Consider the following 20,172-nt stretch of genomic DNA (forward strand, 5'->3'; position numbering starts at 1 on the left):
GGTCTTACATTTAGGTCTTTAACCCATTTTGAGTTTATTTTTGTGTATGGTGTAAGAAAGTGGCCCGGTTTCATTCTATTACATGTAGATGTCCAGTTTTCCTAGCACCATTTATTAAAGAGGCTATCTTTTCCCCATTGTATGTTCTTGCCTCTGTTGTCACAGATTAATTGACTATATAAGTGTGGGTTTATTTCTGGGCTCTCTAAACAGTTCCATTGATCTATGTATCTATTTTTATGCCAGTACCATACTGTTTTGATTACTGAATGCAGCCCTGTGATACTATCTTGAATCAAGAATTTGGAACTGTGATACCTCCAGTATTGTCTTCCTTTCTCAAAATTACTTTGGCTACTCAGTGTCTCTTGTGGTTCAATAGAAATTTTAGTAAATTTTTTCTGGTTTTGTAAAAACTTCTATTGGTGTTCTGCTGAAATTGCACTGAATCTGTAGACTGCTGTGAGTAGTATAGACATTTTAATAATATTAATTCTTCTAACCCATGGGCATAGAATATCTATTTGTCTCATCTCCAATTTCTTTCATCAATGTTATTACTGCATATGTTAGTGACACAAAATAACCTCTTAATCTTGATATGCATCATCTGAAACACCACACAAATCACAGGATATCAAAAATGCAATTGAGCCAGCAATTTCTCTGCTACCTTAATTATTAGTTTCCCAACCATCAGTGAACATACAGCATCTAAGTATGCCCATGAAGCACAGCTGCCATAGGAGTAAGGTGTAAGGAGTAAGATGAATTATACACTAAGCTTAATAATAATCTTTTATATTAAAGTAGATCTATCCATTCTACTTCTGACCTTGATGGAGTAATAATAAACACAGAACTTAACCTTCCACCATAAAAGAAAATAATGTAACTAGGAAAACTATGAAATACAGTAGAACCTTGGTTGGTGAGCATAATTTGTTCCGATACATGTCTGTGATCCAAAGCACTTGTATATCAAAGAGAATTTCAAGATCCACTGGCTCAGTTGTAATCATGTGACATTTGGCAACACATACTAATCATATTGCAAGACATCACTCATTTATCAAGTTAAAACTTATTAGAAATGTTTGCTCATCTTGCAGAACAAACTACTCACAATCCAAGGTTTTACCATAACTGTTTTTCAGACACTGGACAATAGGCAGCACAGGAGTGTAATACCTGAAAGAAAACTAATGAGGTGAGCCCTTTAAGCACTGCCCTTTCTGTCTGAATGCAATTTCCAGACCATAGTACAGGGAAGGAGAAACCAAACAAAGCCAGGAAATGAAGCAAATCACATAAAGATAAAAATTTAGGAAGGTTAAAATGTCTGAAAGTTTAAGGCAAAGATCCAAAAAGAAGCAAGCATAAAAAGAGCTTTGGAAATCTGTGGAGGGGTCCCTTCAGACATTACTGTACCCTAGTCTATGAATGTACAAGACAAAATTCCATTCAGCTGGACAGAAAACTATGGAAGACACAAACTGAAAAATTCTCCAACATCCTCAAAGTAGAGAGAAATTCAAATTCCAGCCAGCTATAGTGGAGTTCTCGTTGATCCCCTAAAGTGTTTAAGGAAGATCCCCCCAAGAAAGGTCATTCTGTAGTAACAGGGCTGGACTATCCCTAGGAAGAAGGCTACTCTAAGATTTCCCCAGCTAAAGTTAAAGCAAAACCTCAAAAAGACTGGTTCTTAAATATCAGAAAACTGTGACTCTAGTAGGCAAAATTCTCGCACCGACCCTATGTTCCCTGCCTTCTGGTGCTGACTTCCCGTATAAGCTCTCCCCTTGAGTACAGACAGGACCTATGAAAGAGGTCCTTTTGAAGGAGGTTCTTTGGCTTTTCCAGCCAAAAGCAAGGAATTTGCTGCTATGATTTAGGTACCAATTCTGGACCAAAATTCAAGTCTGAATTCATTAACAGGGAGATTATCTTGGGTGGGCCAGATATAGTTAGGTAAAAGCCCTCCCTGAGTTTAGACATTCTCCTTGCTGGTAATGATAAAGTGAGCAGCCATGGTAAGGAAACACACATGGCAAGGAACAACAGATGGTCTCTACACACTGGGCAGTCCAGCTAACCCCGAGTAAGAGGTCCTTCGTAATACAACCACCAGTAAATGGATTCCACCAACAATGTGAATAGGCTTAGAAGCAGATTCTTCCCCAGTCAAGATTCAGATGGAAAACAGAGCCTGGCTGACTCTATGAGACCTGAGCCTTATGAGACCTGATTATAGACTTATAAGACCTGAGCAAAGAACCTAAACTCCTGACCCACAGACAAGATGGGATAATGTAGGATGTTTTGAGCCACAAAATTTGTGCTAATCTGTGATGCAGCAATTGAAGACTGATACAATGACCAATAACTATTACAAAAGTTAGTCTCTAGAAAAATAAAAACCATAAACCACAGATGATGAAACAAATAAAGATATTAAATTAGCTACTGTAACTATGCCCAAGCATTTAAATAAAAATGGGAACATAGGGGCACCTGGATGGCTCAGGTAGTAGAGCATACAACTCTTGATCTCTTAGGATCATGAATTTAAGCCCCACGTTGGGCATGGAACTTCCTTAAAAAAACAAAACCAAAACAAATCAACTGGATTTAATAAAACTTTAAATACGTGTGTGTGTGTGTGTGTGTGTGTGTGTGTGTGTATTTTAAAAACAGGAACATAATGAGGAAGAAATAAGAAACTGTTTTAAATTTTTTTAAAGTTTGTTTATTTTGAGAAAGAGAGAGACAGAGCAAGAGTGGGCGAGAGGCAGAGATAGAGGGAGACACAGAAGAGGTCAGACCCCTAACCGACTGAGCCATTCAGGCACCCAAAGAAGCTGTTTAAAAAAAAAAAATGAGGGGCACCTGGGTGGCTTAGTCGGTTAAGCGTCCGACTTTCGCTTAGGTCATGATCTCGCGGTTCGTGGGTTCGAGCCCCACGTCGGGCTCTGTGCTGACTGCCAGCTCAGAGCCTGGGGCCTGTTTCAGTCTGTGACTCCCTCTCTCTCTGACCCTCCCCTGCTCACGCTGTCTCTCTCTCTCTCTCTCTCTCTCCTAGAAATTAAAAAATAAATAAATAAATAAAAATGAGTTCTGCTTCTATTTAGCAGAAAGCTACAAGAAAAAACTGCTCAAACCCTACAATGGTGAAAAAGCTCAATCATCTATAAAACTGTAACTTTTAAAAAGCATGTCAGAGAGCTCAGATTATAACCAACCAGGTAAAGTGAATTCTACTTAACCAACTGAGCCACCCAGGCACCTCTCCAGGTAAAGTGAATTCCAAAGGGCATAAAAACCAATTCAGAGAGATGAGATAATCCGAATTTTTTACCTTTCCCAGAGGATAAAGAAGTAGGCAGGTACCTTCAAAGCAGGTAGGAAAATAACAGCTGAAATGTTAATGAATTCTTAAAGGCTTTGAGTAGGCTAGAATAATGATGTAGATTCTCTGGAATCTACCCAGACACAAGGGAAATCTGGACTCACTTCTGCACCTCCACCTCCACCTCCACCAGAAGCTTATGAGACTAGAAATGGGGCAACACGAGACGTATGAAAGGGATCATTCTTTCCAGATCCTTCTTTCATACAAAGCAATGGCCATAATCTACTGGTTAAAGAGCAGAAAACCTGCTTGGACCCAGCATTCTGTACTTATATAAAGCAAAGTTCTGTTACTGTTAGGGGAAGGGCAGGAAATTCTCACACAAGATGCTCCACAGACATAAAAGAGGGTTTGGCTACCACTCTGGGAACCAACAGGACCCCTAAGAGAGCCTCATTTCTGAGAATGAGATGCATAGGATCACCCTTGCACCAAAAACAAGCAAAAGTAATCACTCTGTTAGCAAGCAGGTCCTGCTGAAAACTGAGGAAGTTGCAGACACACTAAGAAAACCCCTCGAGCACTCCAGGCTCCACACTAAGAACAAGGCAGTCAGAGAATTTAAAACTTCTTTTAAACAAGTGGTAGATGAATAGTTAAAAAACAATAAATATGCACAAGACATGAACATTACTACCAACCAACTGACCAACTTTTTAAAAAAAATTTTAATGTTTTATTTATTTCTGAGAGAGAGAGAGAGAGAGAGACAGAGACAGAGAGACAGTATGAGCAGGGGAGGGTCAGAGAGAGTGAGACACAGAATCTGAAACAGGCTCCAGGCTCTGAGCTGTCAGCACAGAGCCCGACGAGGGGCTCGAACCCACGAACTGTGAGATCATGACCTGAGCCGAAGTCGGACGCCCAACCGACTGAACCACTCAGGGGCTCCCCAACTGACCGACTTGATATGTATAAATTACTACACTCAACAACCATACAATGCACATTCTTTCAACTACACACTAAACATTTGCCAAGGTAAGACTATATTCTGGGCCATTAGAAAGAATTTTAAATTCAAATTTGAAATTCAAGTTATACAAACTGCTTTTTTCAGACCATAAGGGAATTAAACAAGTAGTCAGTAATAAAAAGATAACAGGAAAATCCCCAAATGTTTGAAAATATAAAAGCATACTTCTAAATAATCCATGATTCTTTTATAAACCACATAATATATTGTTATTTTTCTCTCAGTAGTCACTGTCTTAATGTTTTAAGTAAAGCAGAGGTTCTTGGCACAAAACTATAGGAAGACAAATTTCAATTCAATTGAAATGAGAATTTTATAACAATCAGATTGTGCTACCTCTGGAGTACGATGGACCCTATGGGTCCATTCAAATACAGGCTGAGGGGAAAAAAAAAACAAGCATTAGATAAATCACTGGATTAAATTACTTTAATGGTTTGTTCAAGGCATTAGAGTCTATTATCTCACCAAATATTCATCCATAATTCCTGGATTGCAGTAATGATAATTTCATGATACTCAATATTAAAATTTTAGGGCAGAATAATCCATTTACTGATAAAATTATTTGTCAGTGGACTCTCACCAAAGAAAGCCATTTCTCCAATTTTTACCATTGTTAACAAAATACATCATAAGGATGAAGCCTTTACTCTGACTTACTAATAGGTTATACTGGTAAATTCTCAATTAAAGACATTACATTAGAATAAAACTCTAGTTGCTATGCCATATTTTCTTACAATAACCATTTCACAGAAATAAAGATCTTGGAATATCATGCAACTAAATATCTCTAAGCCAAGATTTAAATCACTGACTGCTTTTGGGTTAAATGAATCAAAACTGTTATCCAATTTCCTCATATACTTCCACTGAAACCAAATTTCAGGTAATTTTTTTCTAACAGTTTTACAAAGAAATTGGACCACTTCTTTATTTTAAAGTTACACATAGGAAATAAGGTTCTCTTCACACTGCTTCTGAAATTATGACAAGTAGCAAATCAACCTATTTATATTAAGCACTGACCTTCATTTCTGATGACTAGAACATTTGGATTATGATGATTTGAACAAGACATCTCAAAAACCACATGGAAAGAACATAGGAAAGGATGTATATCAAAGAATACAAGGTTTATTTAGTTCAGGGACACTAAACTTAAAAGGTAAGGCAATTCTGTGCTAGCTAAAACAGAAAAAAGCTATCACATACAAAACAGAATAATAAGAAATACCCACACTACAACAAGGTTGCTGAAATTAATATTTCATTCATCATCTATGTAAGCTCGTCACTAAATACAAGTTATTCCACTTTAAAATTATATTATATTATATGACTGGCTGGTCAGTCATTAAGCATCTGACTTCAGCTCAGGTGATGATCTCACAGTTAGTGAGTTCGAGCCCCACATCAGGTTCTGGAGCCTGCTTCAGATTGGGTCTCCCTCTCTCTCTCTGCCCCTCCCCTGCTCGTGCCCTATATCTCTCTGTCTCTCAAACATAAACATTAAAATAAATAAAATTACTAATAACAGTAGTATTAATGACATCACTGAGTTCTCACTAAAGACCTTCTATAAGAACAGAATGCAAAAGTTTTTGTTTTGTTTTGTTGTTTTTTTTTTAATTTTTTTTTTAAATGTTTTATTTATTTCTAGGAGAGAGAGAGAGACAGCATGAGCAGGGAGGGTCAGAGAGAGAGGGAGTCACTGACTGAAACAGGCTCCAGGCTCTGAGCTGGCAGTCGGCACAGAGCCCGATGCGGGGCTCGAACCCACGAACCGCGAGATCATGACCCAAGCGAAAGTTGGACGCTTAACCGACTAAGCCACCCAGGCGCCCCCAGAATGCAAAAGTTTAATCAACTGCAAGTTTTGTACACACCAAAGAGCATCCCCGCAAAAGGACTACAGATCTCTCGGTTAGTGGATTTGGATGGTTCATTGTTGCGAGCACTAAAACAAAAACAAGAAGAATTAGAACTCAAATGATTATCAGGCAACAAAAATTTAAAGTAAATTGTAGGCATGAGTTATTGGACTTTGAAAGTACTGTGGACACTACAATAGTTACATATTTTTAAAGTCAGGGTAAAATTACAGCATTTTAACTCTTTCTACAGTGAGACTTTGATATATACCCTCAGCCTGTATAAATATACTACCATTTTCTTTAGCCTGTATCATTGGTTCTATAGATTTCCAATAAAATCCTTTTCCATAAGAACAGTTAACCCAATAAAGAAAATGAATGTAAATACAAATAAATCCTAAAAAAAAAAAAAAAAGAAGAAGAAGCAAAAGGTGATACCCACACACACACTTGTAAAAAGATCATCCCTTAAAAACTCCTTCCTTAAAATACAGAAATAAGGCAGGGAGTGAGGGGGACAATTCACTCAAAGAAAACCTAATCAGACCCGAACAGCTAAGTATCTTATCTCAAGCACTTCAATGTATTACTTTTCTTCAGAGAAAATAGACACCTTTCATGACGTATGACATTATTATTTCCATTATGCACTATGGGTTCAGAACTTATCCTTATGTATGATACCAGAAAGCCACCAAAATTATAAAAACTATAAACAAAAAGAGAACATGAATATAAAGTACATATCATTTCCATTCTTCTTGACATGACAGAACTATTACAAGCACAAATTTTACAAAGTAAGCATAAAAATTATCTGCTCAATAAGCTGAAAATCAAAAAGAATTTTTTTTAAAGGAAAACTCACATTGCAGGAACATTTTCAACTTATTTCCAGTTAAGTTACATAGCTCCCAGAACTCCAAGGTATTATAAATAGATTTATAGTCCATTAACTATATGCTTATCTGTCCTTTCATCATTTCAAACAAATTTATAAACCTTATAATTATAGGGACTTATTTGGAATACCTTGGCACACTTATAATCCAAACTTGCTCTTCAAAATAATCCTATTAAGTACTATAAATTTTCATTTAACACAATTCTCCCATCCTCCTTTTATTCCCTTTAATTCTTTTTATGTTTTTTTAAATTATTTCTGAGAGAGACAACATGAGCAGGGGAGGGTCAGAGAGAGAGAGATGGAGACACAGAATCCGAAACGGGCTCCAGGCTCTGAGCCAGCTGTCAGCACAGAGCCCGACGCGGGGCTCGAACCCACAAACCGTGAGATCATGACCCGAGCGGAAGTTGGACGCTTAACTGACTGAGCCACCCAGGCGCCCCCCTTTAATACCTTTCTTAAAGAAAAGCTGTTAACATGCTATGCCTTCCTACTTATTCAGTAAGCCAGTTTTAGCAGTTGTGGTTTCACAGTGTAATGACTGAAGGGCAGAATTTATATTACATACTATACCTTTTATTTCCAGCAGATGAAATGCGTACGTTTAACTGTTCTGTGACATCACCACCATACTCCTTAGGAGGCACATTCCCTCGTCTGTTCCCGTACATCCTTAAAAACACATTAGCTTATAGAGCTTGCTCCACATACAGTGGACCTCCTCATATATCTCTGGTGATTTTACATTTGATGTTGGAAATGTTAAAGGGAACAAGTGTTATAATGAAGTTTTACTGTAAACACATTTGAAAATTAATATGAATGAGATTTAATTCAAGCATGACTTGCTGGTTAAGAAGAAACACTGAGAGCTCAGATTCAATAGTCTTTAAAAAAAAAAAAAAAAGGAAGTTATTATAAACCATTTGAATACAACTTCTAGAAAATTTTAATTTCAAACTATTGCTTATACTAAGACTTTCTTATCATTCATTTAATTCAAAGAATATTTACTGAGGACCTGCTACATGCAACTACTATTTATTCATTTATTCTAGGCACTGGATATACGCACTGGCTCTTGCTTTCATGAGGATTATAGACACATTTCACAATCAGATCTTCTTTTTTCAAAATTCATAGATTCTGGAAATTATTTCACTGCATATACAAACCTTTTTAACTTAAAAATATACCAAGTGTCTTACCAATTAAATCAAGTGTAGCAAGCCACAACATTTGCTAACACTGTAAATCACATGAAAGAATAAATATTAGCAACAAGTGAATGGAAAACACTATAAACAAACAGGTTGATACATAGGTTAAAAATGATTAGTTCACTTTACTCTCAAGGTCACGGACAACAAAAAAATATATCAGAATGGTTTTTTTCTTCTTAAAGATCCTTTTCAGAAAATAATCTTAACGTTTTTCAATTAATCTTTTTTTTTCCACTTGGCAAACATTGATTTCTTTAATTCCTCATACCAGAGAAATCAACATGACTTTTCACACCAACATTTATCAGCATCCACGAAAATCAGCATTTCACAAGTCATATTTCTTTTCATGGCGACTGAGTTAACAAGCTATACTGTCTCTCAAAAGGACTATTAGAAAGAAATAGGGCTGTTAAAGTATTATTCAATATTTTAGGTGACTTCCATTTTCTCATTAAGAAAAATGGCAATTTTTAGAAGAAAAGGAACTTCTCATTCTCAGAGTCAGCAGAGAAGCCATTCTTCATTTGTTTCCATCACACAAGCCACTGTCAATATTCTCTTCGGAGAAAAGATTATCCATGATTGTAACCCTCCTTCATAATACAGGCCCTAGCATGTTACATAAACAGCTTCCATTTTTTATCCACATCTAAAACAACAGAACCCTCCACAAGCCATGTCAAAAAGGAATTTCGGACTATTTCCATTTATCAAAACACAGCTGGTTTTGTATCTACACCTATGTGCTCAAATCTCTGTTTTAAACTGACACACCAGTATTATCATTCCCTATTTCTACCACTGAAAGAAATGGCAAATATAAACTCAAATTAAAATCTGTAGTTTACAATGCCAAGCACCGGAGTTAGTTACCCTCGTCTCTATGAAATATGCAGGAGCAGAGAAGAGTTAACCGAACAGGCCTCAAACTGCCTGTCCTCAGAAATGCCTATGTGGAAGGGTGGTCCTTGGCTGGCACCTGGAACACAGATTTTGGGAGGGATTCCACCATTCCCAGGACTGAGAAAAGTGGCTCACTGTGCATTAACTGTTTATACAGACAATACAGTTTATGCTCAACATCTGCTTTCCTTGAGAAGTTCAGAATTTTCCTACCTCCTCGAAAAAGGGTGCCTATGTGACCAGCCTGCAATAAAAACATGGGCACTGAGTAACTAAAGACCCTTCCTGGTGACAACATTTCACTCATGCTGTCACAATTCGATGCTGGGGTTATTAGCCACGTCCTGAGTGACGCCTCTAGGAGAGAACTCTTGGAAATGTGCGCCTGCTCACCTTCAGCCTTTGTCCATGCCCCTTTCTCCTCTGCTGCTTTTACTTTGTATCCCTTCACTGTAATAAATCGTACCCATGAATATAACTATAGATACAAAGTCTTATGAATCCTCCTGCTGAATCACCAAACCCGGAGGTGGTCTCCCATTCCCAACAGACAAAAATAAATGTGATGTGGTAAAGCAATGCCTAAACAAATGGAAGTTTTCAAATATAGAGAAATTCAAAGTTATAAATTTTTAGAAACATACCTTGTGATTAAACCAGAATTAAAGGCTACTCAGATATACAAAAATCATTCTAAAATTTATCTAAGAACTTGTGGCTTCCTGCATTTTTCGGTAAGTTCTCTAAAGACATCTGGACTTGCAATTCTAGCCTATCCTTATGCGGCTGTAACCAAAGTAGGCTATATCCAGAGCAACTATACTAAAAAATGTTTTACAATTTCTTTGGCATATATAGCTATCTTAATAAAAGGAAGCACCATAAACACAAAAGGTCATATTCAAAGTTCCTTCTAAATTATTTTATTTATGTATAAAGTCAAGGTCTCTGCTAAATACTATAGTAAAAGCACAAAGATTTCCTAATGAACTACCCAGAAGGAAGACAGCTTAATGTATACCCGTTCACTAAAGGAAAAAATTCACTATCAAAACTATAAAAGTCCTCTCTTGTCACTGACAATTACAATAAAATCAAGACTAGAGAAATGTTTAAGAGGTCAAGTAAATAAAAGCAGAGATACCCATTTCACTAAAAAGGATAAAATAAAATCTTAAGCCATCCTATTTAACTGTATGAAATGACTAATGATAGGACTATGCTTACTTTGTTTATCCAATGAAAACTATTTACAGATAGAGATTCCATAAATTTTTTTTTAATTTACTAATGTAAGATTTTAAAAACAAAAACAAAAAAACTAGAAGGGAACCCAACAAGCTGTGAAGGCAAATTATAAAATTCATAAAAATAAAATATTTACCATCTCTGGGTCCTAAATTCATATGGCTCACAGAAGGAAGAATCGTTTTTCACCTTACTGATCTAGGGGCGTCTGGGTGACTCAGTCGGTTAAGCATCTGACTTTGGCTCGGGTCAGATCTCACAGTTTGAGTTCAAGCCTCGCGTCAGGCTCTGTGCTAATAGCTCAGAGCCTGGAGCCTGCTTCAGATTCTGTCTCTCTCTCTCTCTCTCTCTCTCTGCCCCTCTCTCACTTGTGTTCTCTCTCTCTCTCTCTCTCAAAAATAAACTTTAAAAAGATATTTTTTACCTCATCTAATTCACAAAATGGTTGCATCACCTTGTTTCCATATCATGAACTTCTCTAATGTGAATGAATTGGGCTATTAGGAGTACTCTCCTAGATGCTAAAAGAAAAATACTGAGCTATTAACTGTGGGTCACCATTTTTCTCTATGTTTTCAGTTGTTTCACAATTTTTATATTTACTCTAATAACCGTGTTTTTCTAATATGAAGCTTAGCTTTAAAATGGAGAAAATAATAGTATTACAACAGCCCTTCCAAAGACAAATGAAAATTAATTACTATGTAGTAGAAAAAAGCAATATCAAATAACTCAAGTTCTAATAAGCCATTTCTCCTCATTTACATCTTCTATATTAAGCAGGCACATTTCTTAGAATGTCCCACACTAGGTACGCATGTCATCCATGTGGATAATACACAGATTCTAATTTCAAATGGAATGTTATTTCAGAAATTTATTAAATGACTATTAAGATTACAAACTATCAAATATCAAGAGTTAAATAGAATGGAAGTGCTAACTGCATTAATCACATAAAAACTTCTTTTAAAAGCATTTTTTAAAGCTAAAAGTTTCTTCTACTCACTAACATTGGTTACAAAGTAAACTTGTAAAGTAATATAATAACTTTACAGATCAAGTTAATAATAATAGAGACTAGGATGACCACATTTAAAAGTGGCCTATAAATTTCAGAGTATTAAGACACATTACATTCAACTTCTAAAAACTCCTGAAACATTATATATTTTAGTTAAATTATAAATATTTATGAATAAATAACACACACATACAAAGAATAAAAGTGTTAAACAAAAGCTAACCACCTTGTTAATTATTTAAAAACACTGCCAGTGATTAATCATGAGTTCAGGAATGTAAAATCATTCCTGGGCTTTAGCTTTCCCATATTTAAAGTGACAAAAGAGTGCATTAATAAAGACATTATGGTACATGAAAACATTTATGGACTAGTTAGAAAAAAAACTGAGACCAAAAATATAAAACTCTAAAATTATTAAAAATCAAAACTAGAATTCATCATATGCTAGATTTTATAAGAAAAAAGAACAAGACTAAGTTAGAAAAATGAAGGAAAATTAATTTTGTACTTCTCACAATCACTTATAATTATTTTTTGTCAAGAACTTCTGATTAAGATTACAATATATTCTGAATAAATGCTTAGACAAAAATAAGGAAGGCATTACACAATGATAAAGGGGTCATTCACGGAGCGGAGATAACAATTATAAGTATCTACGCTCTCAACAGAGGAGTGCCCAGTACATAAACCAAATCTTTACAAAGAGAGAAACTGACAGCAACATAGAGGACTTTAACAACCCACTTAAATCAATGGATATAATCCAGACAGAAAATCCGTAAGTAAACAGTGGCTTTGAATGACCCATTATACTAGATGTAATTAACAGATATATAAGGAACAGTCCATCCAAACACAGCTGAATGCATATTCTTTTCAAGTGTACATGAAAAATTCCAAAGCACAGATCACATGTTGGATCACAAAACAAGTCAGAATGAATTTAAGAAGACGGAAATCCTATCAAGCATCTTTTCTACCCTCAAGAGTATGAAAGTAGAAACCAATTACGGGGTTGGGAAGATGGAGAAACAGAAAAAATATAAATGTAGAGGTGAAACAACATTCTCCTAAACAATCAATGGGTCAATGAAGAAATCAGAGGAAATCCAAAACACATGGAGAAACATGAAAATGAAATTACAACGTCCAAAATCTTTGGGACATAGTGAAAGCAATTCTTAGAGCATTTATAGTGACATAAGCCTACCTCAACGAACAGAAAAAAACTCAAACAATCTAACCGTATGCCTAAAGGAACTAAAAAAATAACAATACCCAGAGTCAACAGGAAGAAAAAAATAAACAAAGATCAGAGCAAAAATAAATGAAATGGAGACTAAAGATCAATTAACAAAGAACTGGTTCTCTGAAAACAAAATTGACAAACCTTTAGCCAGACTAATCAAGAAAAAAAGAGAAAGGACTTAAATAAATTCAGAAATCAAAGAAAGTAACAACTGACACCACAAACATACAAAGGATGGTTAAGAGACTACTATGAAAAATTATACGCCAACAAATTGGAAAACCTAGAATAAATGGCTAAATTCCCAGAATCATATAATCTTCCAAAACTCCATCAGGAAGACACAGAAAATCTGAATAGACTGATTACTAGCAACAAAATTGAACTGCAATCAAAAAACTTCCAATAAACAAAAGTCTAGGACAAGATGGCTTCCCAGGTGAATTCTGCCAAATATATGAAGAAGAGTAAATATCCATTCTTCCCAAACTATTCCGAAAAACAGAAGAGGAAAGAAAAGTTCCAAATTCTTTATATAAGTCCAGGATTACTCTGATACCAAAATCTGACAAAGACACTATAAAAACAAAAAACAAAAGCAAAAACAAAACCAATCCACAAACCTACAGGTCAAAATCCCTGATGAGCACAGACGCAAAAACTGTCAACAAAATATCAGCAAGCCAAATTCAGTAATATGTTAAAAGAATCATTCATCACAATTAATTGGGATTTATTCTGGGGATGCAAGGATGGTTCAATATATGCAAACTAATCAGTGTGATATATCACATTAACAAAATGAAGGAAAAAAACTATATGATTGCTCAACAGATACAGAAAAAGCATGAAACAAAATACAACATCCATTTATGAGGAAAACTTTTTTTTTTTTTAAATATTTTTATTTATTTCTAGAAGAGAGAGAGAGACAGCATGAGCAGAGGAGGGTCAGAGAGAGAGGGAGTCACAGACTGAAACAGGCTCCAGGCTCTGAGCTGGCAGTCAGCACAGAGCCAGACGCGGGGATCGAACCCACGAACTGCGAGATCATGACCCAAGCGAAAGTCGGACGCTTAACCGACTAAGCCACCCAGGCGCCCCTGAGGAAAACTCTTAAAGTGGATTCAGAGGGAACATACCTCATCATAATAAAAGCCGTATGTGGAAAACACAAACTTAACATCAATGGTAAAAACCTGAGAGCTTTTCCTCCTAAGATCAGGAATAAGACAAGATATCTACTCTCACCACTTTTATTCACCGTTGTCCTGGAAGAACAAGTCACAGCAATCAGACAAGATAAAAAGCATCCAAAGTGGTAAGGAAGATAAAAAATTTCACTATTTGCAAATAACGTGATACACTATACAGTAAGTCCAAAAGACTCCACCAAAAAACTATTAGGATTAATAAATGAATTCATTGGGGTGCCTGGGTGGCTCGGTCGGTTAAGCGTCCAACTCTTAATTTCAACTCAGGTCATGATCTCATGGTTTGTGGGGTCAAACCCTGCGGCAGGCTCTGCAATGACAGTGCACAGGCTGCTTGGGATTCTCTTTCTTCCTCTCTCTGCCCTTCCCTTGCTTGCACTCAATCTCTCTCAAAATAAATAAAACATCAAAAGAATGAATTTAGTAATGGTGCAGGATAGAAAATTAATGTACAGAAATTGCTGCGCTTCTATATACTAAAGATGAAGACGCAGAAAGAAAAAAAATTTCATCCCATTTAGAACTGCATCTCCCCCCCCCCAAAAACCTAGGAATAAATCTAACCATGGAGGTGAAAGACCTATGCATGAAAACTGTAAGACTCTGATGAGAGAAAATGAAGATGACACAAACAAATGGAAAGATATTCTATGTTCATGGACTGGCAAACACATTGTTAAAAATGTCCCTACTGCCCACAGCAATCTACAGATTCAAAGCAATCCCTATCAAAATACCAAGAGCATTTTTCACAGAACTGAAACAAATAATCCTACAATTTGTACTGAACTACAAAAGACCCTGAAATAGCTGAAGCAATCTTGGGGAAAAAAGAACAAAGATGGAAACATCACAATCCAAATTTCAAAATAGTACCACAAAGCTAGAATAATCAAAACAGTAGGGGGGGCGCCCGGGTGGCTCAGTCGGTTGGGCGTCCGCCTTCGGCTCAGGTCATGATCTCATCTCACAATTCGTGGTTTTGACCCTGTTTGACCCAGGGTTTGACCCTGGTTTTGAGCCTGTTTCAGATTCTGCGTCTCCCCCTCTCTCTTACCCTTCCCTGCTCATGATGTCTCTCTCTCTCTCAGAAATAAATAAAACAAATTTTTTTAATTAAAAAAAAAAAAAACAGTAGGGTACTGGCAAAACAACAGGCAGGCATATAGATCTATGAAACTGAATAGAGACCCCAGGAAAAAACCCACACTGATCTTGTCAATTAATCTATGATAAAAGAGACAAGAATCTACAATGGGGAAAAGACAATTTCTTCAATTAATGGGTGCTGGGAAAGCTAGCCAACTACATGTAAAAAAATAAAACTGAACCACTTTCTTATACCATACAGAAAAATAAACTAAAAATGGACTGAAGACCTAAACATGAGACCTGAAACCATAAAAGTCCTAAGAGAAAACATAGATAGCAGTTCTCTTGAACATCAACGTTAGCAAAATGTTTATGGATATGTCTCCCGAGGCAAGGGAAACAAAAGCAAAAATGAACTATCAGGACTACACCACAATAAAATGCTTTTATACAAAAAGGAAACTATCAACAAAACAAAAACAACCTACTGGAAATATCTCCAAACGATTCGTCCATTAAGGGGCTAATTTCCAGAACATATAAAGAACTCATACACCTCAAACCAAAAAGTAAATAATCTGATTAGAAAACAAGCAGAGGCTCTGAGTAGTCATTTTTCCAAAGAGACATACAAATCGCCAACAGGCACATAAAAAAATGCTCAACATCACTAACCATCAGGGAAACAGAAATGAGAACTACAACGAGAGATCACATCACATCAGTCAGAATGGCTAGTATCCAAAAGACAAGAAATCATAAGTGCTAGTAAGGATTTGGAGAAAAGGGAACCCCCGTGCAATGTTGGTGGAACTATAAACTGGTGCAGCCACTATGAAAAACAGTATGGAGGTTGCCATAAAGAGATATACCATATGATCCAGTAACTCCACTACTGGGTATTTAACCAAAGAAAATGAAAACACTAATTTGAAAAGATACCTGCATGCTCATGTTTATTGCAACATTATCTACAATAACCAAGATATGGAAACAATCCAAGTGTCCATCCATAGATGAATGGATAAAGAACATGTGGTGTGTGTGTGTATATATATATAAAGAGAGAGAGAGAATGGAATGTTAGCATAAAAAAGAATGACCTCTTTCTGTCTGCAACACCATGGATGGACCTAGAGAGTATTATGCTAAGTGAAATAAGTTAGAAAAATAATAATACCATAGGATTTCACTCATATGTCAAATCTAAAACACAAAACAAATAAACAACAAAAAACAGAAACAGATTCATAAATACACACAATAATCTTGTTGCCAAAGGGTGGGGGTGTGAAGGGAAAGGGCTGAATAGGTGATAGGGATTAAGAGATACAAACTTGGTAGTTATGAAATAAACCACAGCAATGAGAAATACAGCACAGGGAATATAGTCAACAATATTGTAATAATATTGTATGGTGACAGGTGTTAAGTACACACATTGTGGTGAGCGCTGTATGATGTGTAGAACTGGTAAATCCCCATGTGTGCTTGTGAAATCAACTGCATATCAACTATACTTACTAATTAAAAAAAAAAAAAGAAATGGTTAAAGCAAAGGGCCAAATGTAGTTACACATTTCTTTAGTTTCAAAAACTTCACTAATAAGCAGTCACTTTTCCTACCAATGCTCTGCTAATAACGCTCTGCTCCGCTAAATAAAAACTACTGAATGATACAAACTTTTTGTGGAAATTAAGGAATCTACAAATACGAAATACAGAAAATAAATTTTAACCTCAATTGCCTTAGAGACATATGTGAAAAACCTTACATCTAGAGATGTAAGTTTACTCATTAACAAAATGGAAGTAACATATAATAATGATTTAAATTTGAAGAAATACTTTTAAACATTTTAAAATGTGCAACAGGAATTATTCTCACTCATCCTCATGTTTAATCTATTCTTAAAATGCTACTTGGTAAAGATTATATAGAAAGAGCTCATTTCATTTATGGAATCCATAAGGAAATAAGCTAAATCTCAAATAATTAGGCTGAAATCATTTGTTCAAGTTTAAAATTATCACAGGATATAATTACCAAAAAAAGATTAAAATATTTTTTAAAGCAATCATCATAATAAGTTTCCTACAATTCCAAACTCAAAAGAGAGCGTTACATTAAAGATAAACAAACACCGCAGGGAAAAATACGTTCTCACGTACAAAGAAAGCAGCACCAGGAGTCCAAGATGGCCTGCGCTTCCCCATTGGAGAGCTTTTAGTTTAGGCAGCCCTTGACTACCTCCAGTTATAAACATTTTCAAATAGAAAACATTTCTGAAGTCCACACAATTCAAATCAGAGATGAATGACAAGAAGCGCTGCAAAATTCTAATCCTTCACTAATACCACTTAAATCAGGGGGAGTATTAGTTAAACAGACTGGGTGAGGAGGCCATAAGGACAGATACAGAGTAGAAGACAAACTGTAAAGGTTCTGTATTACTAATAATATTTAGATTACTGAATATACAGCATCAGATCTCAGAAATTCTCTAAAATGTTTAAAAAGTAATCTATTTGGACTAATGAAAAGGTCCCATAAACTCCTAAAAATTTAGATTTAAGCCTTGCAAGTTAACAAGTCACTGACAAATATGGAACCCTGCCATATTTCTATCTCCAAATCAAAAGTTCATTAAATATAGCAAATTTTAAGTATCAAGGTAAATGACTTAACAAAATAAAACCCCAGTGTAGCAGTTAAGAAATTACAAAGAGTGTCCCAAAAACAATCATCAAAAAAAACTGAGAAGCGCCTGAAAATCTGATAGTAAAAATCTGGTATCATTTCACTTAAGTAAATGTTTAATAAGTGACTTAAAAACAATGAAATATACTTACAGAAGTACCTAGGAGAGTAGGAAAATTAAAGGAATAAGCTGTATTTTATCTATTTTAAAATGTCCTTTTCATCCACATTTTAACATGTGAATCTGGGACTGCCATCAAATTATGGCAAAGAGCTGTTCTTCCGCCGTCAGCTGCCCAGGGGCGCTAGGGATCTGAGACCACAGTGAATTCCTGCCTCAAGGTCTTCAGACAATAGTAGCAAAAGGAATTCAGACTGCAAACCTGAATTAGTACTGGTTTACAATAAAATCTCAGGGAAGTTTCTTTTTTGTGTACCCTCCGTTCAATGCCAAGGTTGAGACATGAAAGTTTCCTTTCTGTCTCCTTCTGTGAAAAAGTTTATTTCCCCTCTAGTTTAACATAAAGGTTGTAGCCCCTCAGTATCAGAGCTTATTACAAGGTCCCTTTCTTGACATTTCAGGAGTTTTATTTGTGCCTTCAGTGGCACATTAAAAGAGAATGGTATAACCTAAAACTGACAGCATCTTATAATTAATCAACTATGTAAACGTATGAAACTGCTTCTCCTTAACATAATGATAAAAAGTAACAATATTAATATTAAATAAAGAAAATAAAAATGAAGTTGTAAATACCTGTCATTTGTATACACTCTCAAAAGTCTTCTATCAAAATCACTTTCATATCTAAACCTCTCATCCATTTCTTCACTTACTTCAGGATCTTGATCTGGTCTATAATACTGTCTATCAAAAATAAGATCTTCACGCAACCTGCGATATCTTCTCTCTGGAATGTCAGACTTGCTGGCGAGCCTTTGATGTTTTTTATCGGAAACGCCCACTTCTTCATTAGTTTTTTTAACGATTCTTCTATTCCTTAATTCAATTTCATCATCTAGTTGTCGATATCTGTCCTCCTCTAGTCGTCTTTGGTTCAGAAGCTCTTCATATGCCTCCGAAGGAGTTAAGACATTTCTCCTAGGACCCTCTGAATTTTCACAAGATGTTTGTGTTTGTGAAGGTAAATCAGGCTTAACCTGACTAATGGGTTTTTTATTTCTTTGATTCTTGTGCTGGTCAAATAAAAAAGAAAACAAGAAACATATTTTAATACAACGCTATTTCTTAAAAGGTAATTAAACTCTCAAATGATGCTGAGTCTACTTATCACCTCAACTCCAAGGCTTAGTCACCTAAAGAAATACTTTATCTTTATTTAAAAAAAAAACTTCATGGAATTGCTATCCTTCAAAACTTAATAAATATCAAATCGACACTCAACAGTGATATACGTAAAAGAGAGGATAAACTAAATGCAAACTCCTATCCCAGGAGATATTAAAGGCATATTTTGGCAGCTAATATTGCTTCAAATTATTTCAATTCTTAATGCAAAGAATATAGAAAGTGGTCAATTTTTTGGCCCCGATAACATCAACCATTCTTAAATTTAGGAAAAAAAATATATAGCTAGAAATTGTCAATCTTTTAAAAATCACTTAAAATTAAAAACTAAGGATCACTTAAAGCCAATCTCTAAAATTAAATCTCCCCAATAAAGTTAAAAAGTAGGGTAAGTTCTTCAACATATGATAAAACTGTTTATAAAACTAAATATTAATATGTCTTAAGTTTAGTTCAGTTTGGTTTACTCTTTAAAATACTGACATAAAGGGGTGCGTGGGTGGTTCATTCGTTAAGGCATCCGACTTTGGCTCAGGTCATGAACTCACGTTTCGTGGGTTTGAGCCCCACATCGGGCTCTGTGCTGACAGCGCAGAGCCTGGAGACTCCTTTGGATTCCCTGTCTCCCCCTCTCTCTGCCCCTTCCCTGTTTGCACTCTGTCTCTCTCTTTCTCAAAAATAAAGATTTAAAAAATCAAAAACAGAAAAGAAAAGAATATGTCTAAAAAAATAAATAAAATATATAAAAACCAAGTGACATATTTAACATAGAAAAATATTTTCAATTAAATACAAAATGTTCAATCTTTGGTGTTAAAGATTTACTTTAAAAGGAAAACCTACCTCAGTACTACTCTTTTCTACCTGTCTGAACTTTTCAGTGGATTCTTCCTTACCCCTGAGAAATTGATTATATTCTTGGTTGCGTTCAAGTTTCAATCTTTCCTTAAAATAAAAACCAAAAGATATGTTAAAATTCCAACTTCAGGAAAAAGTAGCTTCAAACACATGTCCAATCAAACACA

General features: G+C 35.6%; 1 protein-coding gene across 6 annotated transcripts in view; it reads right to left on the reverse strand.

Annotated features, from left to right (window-relative positions):
* Positions 1 to 20,172, reverse strand: part of CSPP1 (centrosome and spindle pole associated protein 1) — a 129,719-nt gene that overhangs the window by 61,079 nt on the left and 48,468 nt on the right. For 4 of the 6 annotated variants that reach the window (XM_039246975.1, XM_039246972.1, XM_039246970.1 and 1 more), the window contains 4 exons: positions 19,991 to 20,092; positions 18,596 to 19,035; positions 7,749 to 7,847; positions 6,281 to 6,351 (listed from right to left, as the gene is read on the reverse strand). In XM_039246975.1, coding sequence (XP_039102906.1) covers positions 6,281 to 6,351; positions 7,749 to 7,847; positions 18,596 to 19,035; positions 19,991 to 20,092 — 712 coding nt within the window. The remainder of the gene's footprint in view (positions 1 to 6,280; positions 6,352 to 7,748; positions 7,848 to 18,595; positions 19,036 to 19,990; positions 20,093 to 20,172) is intronic. The other 2 variants (XM_039246974.1, XM_039246973.1) reach the window with 2 other exon arrangements.

This window comes from Hyaena hyaena, unplaced genomic scaffold (genome assembly GCF_003009895.1).
Source record: "Hyaena hyaena isolate Hyena2069 unplaced genomic scaffold, ASM300989v1 scaffold_287, whole genome shotgun sequence".
NCBI lineage: Eukaryota > Metazoa > Chordata > Mammalia > Carnivora > Hyaenidae > Hyaena > Hyaena hyaena.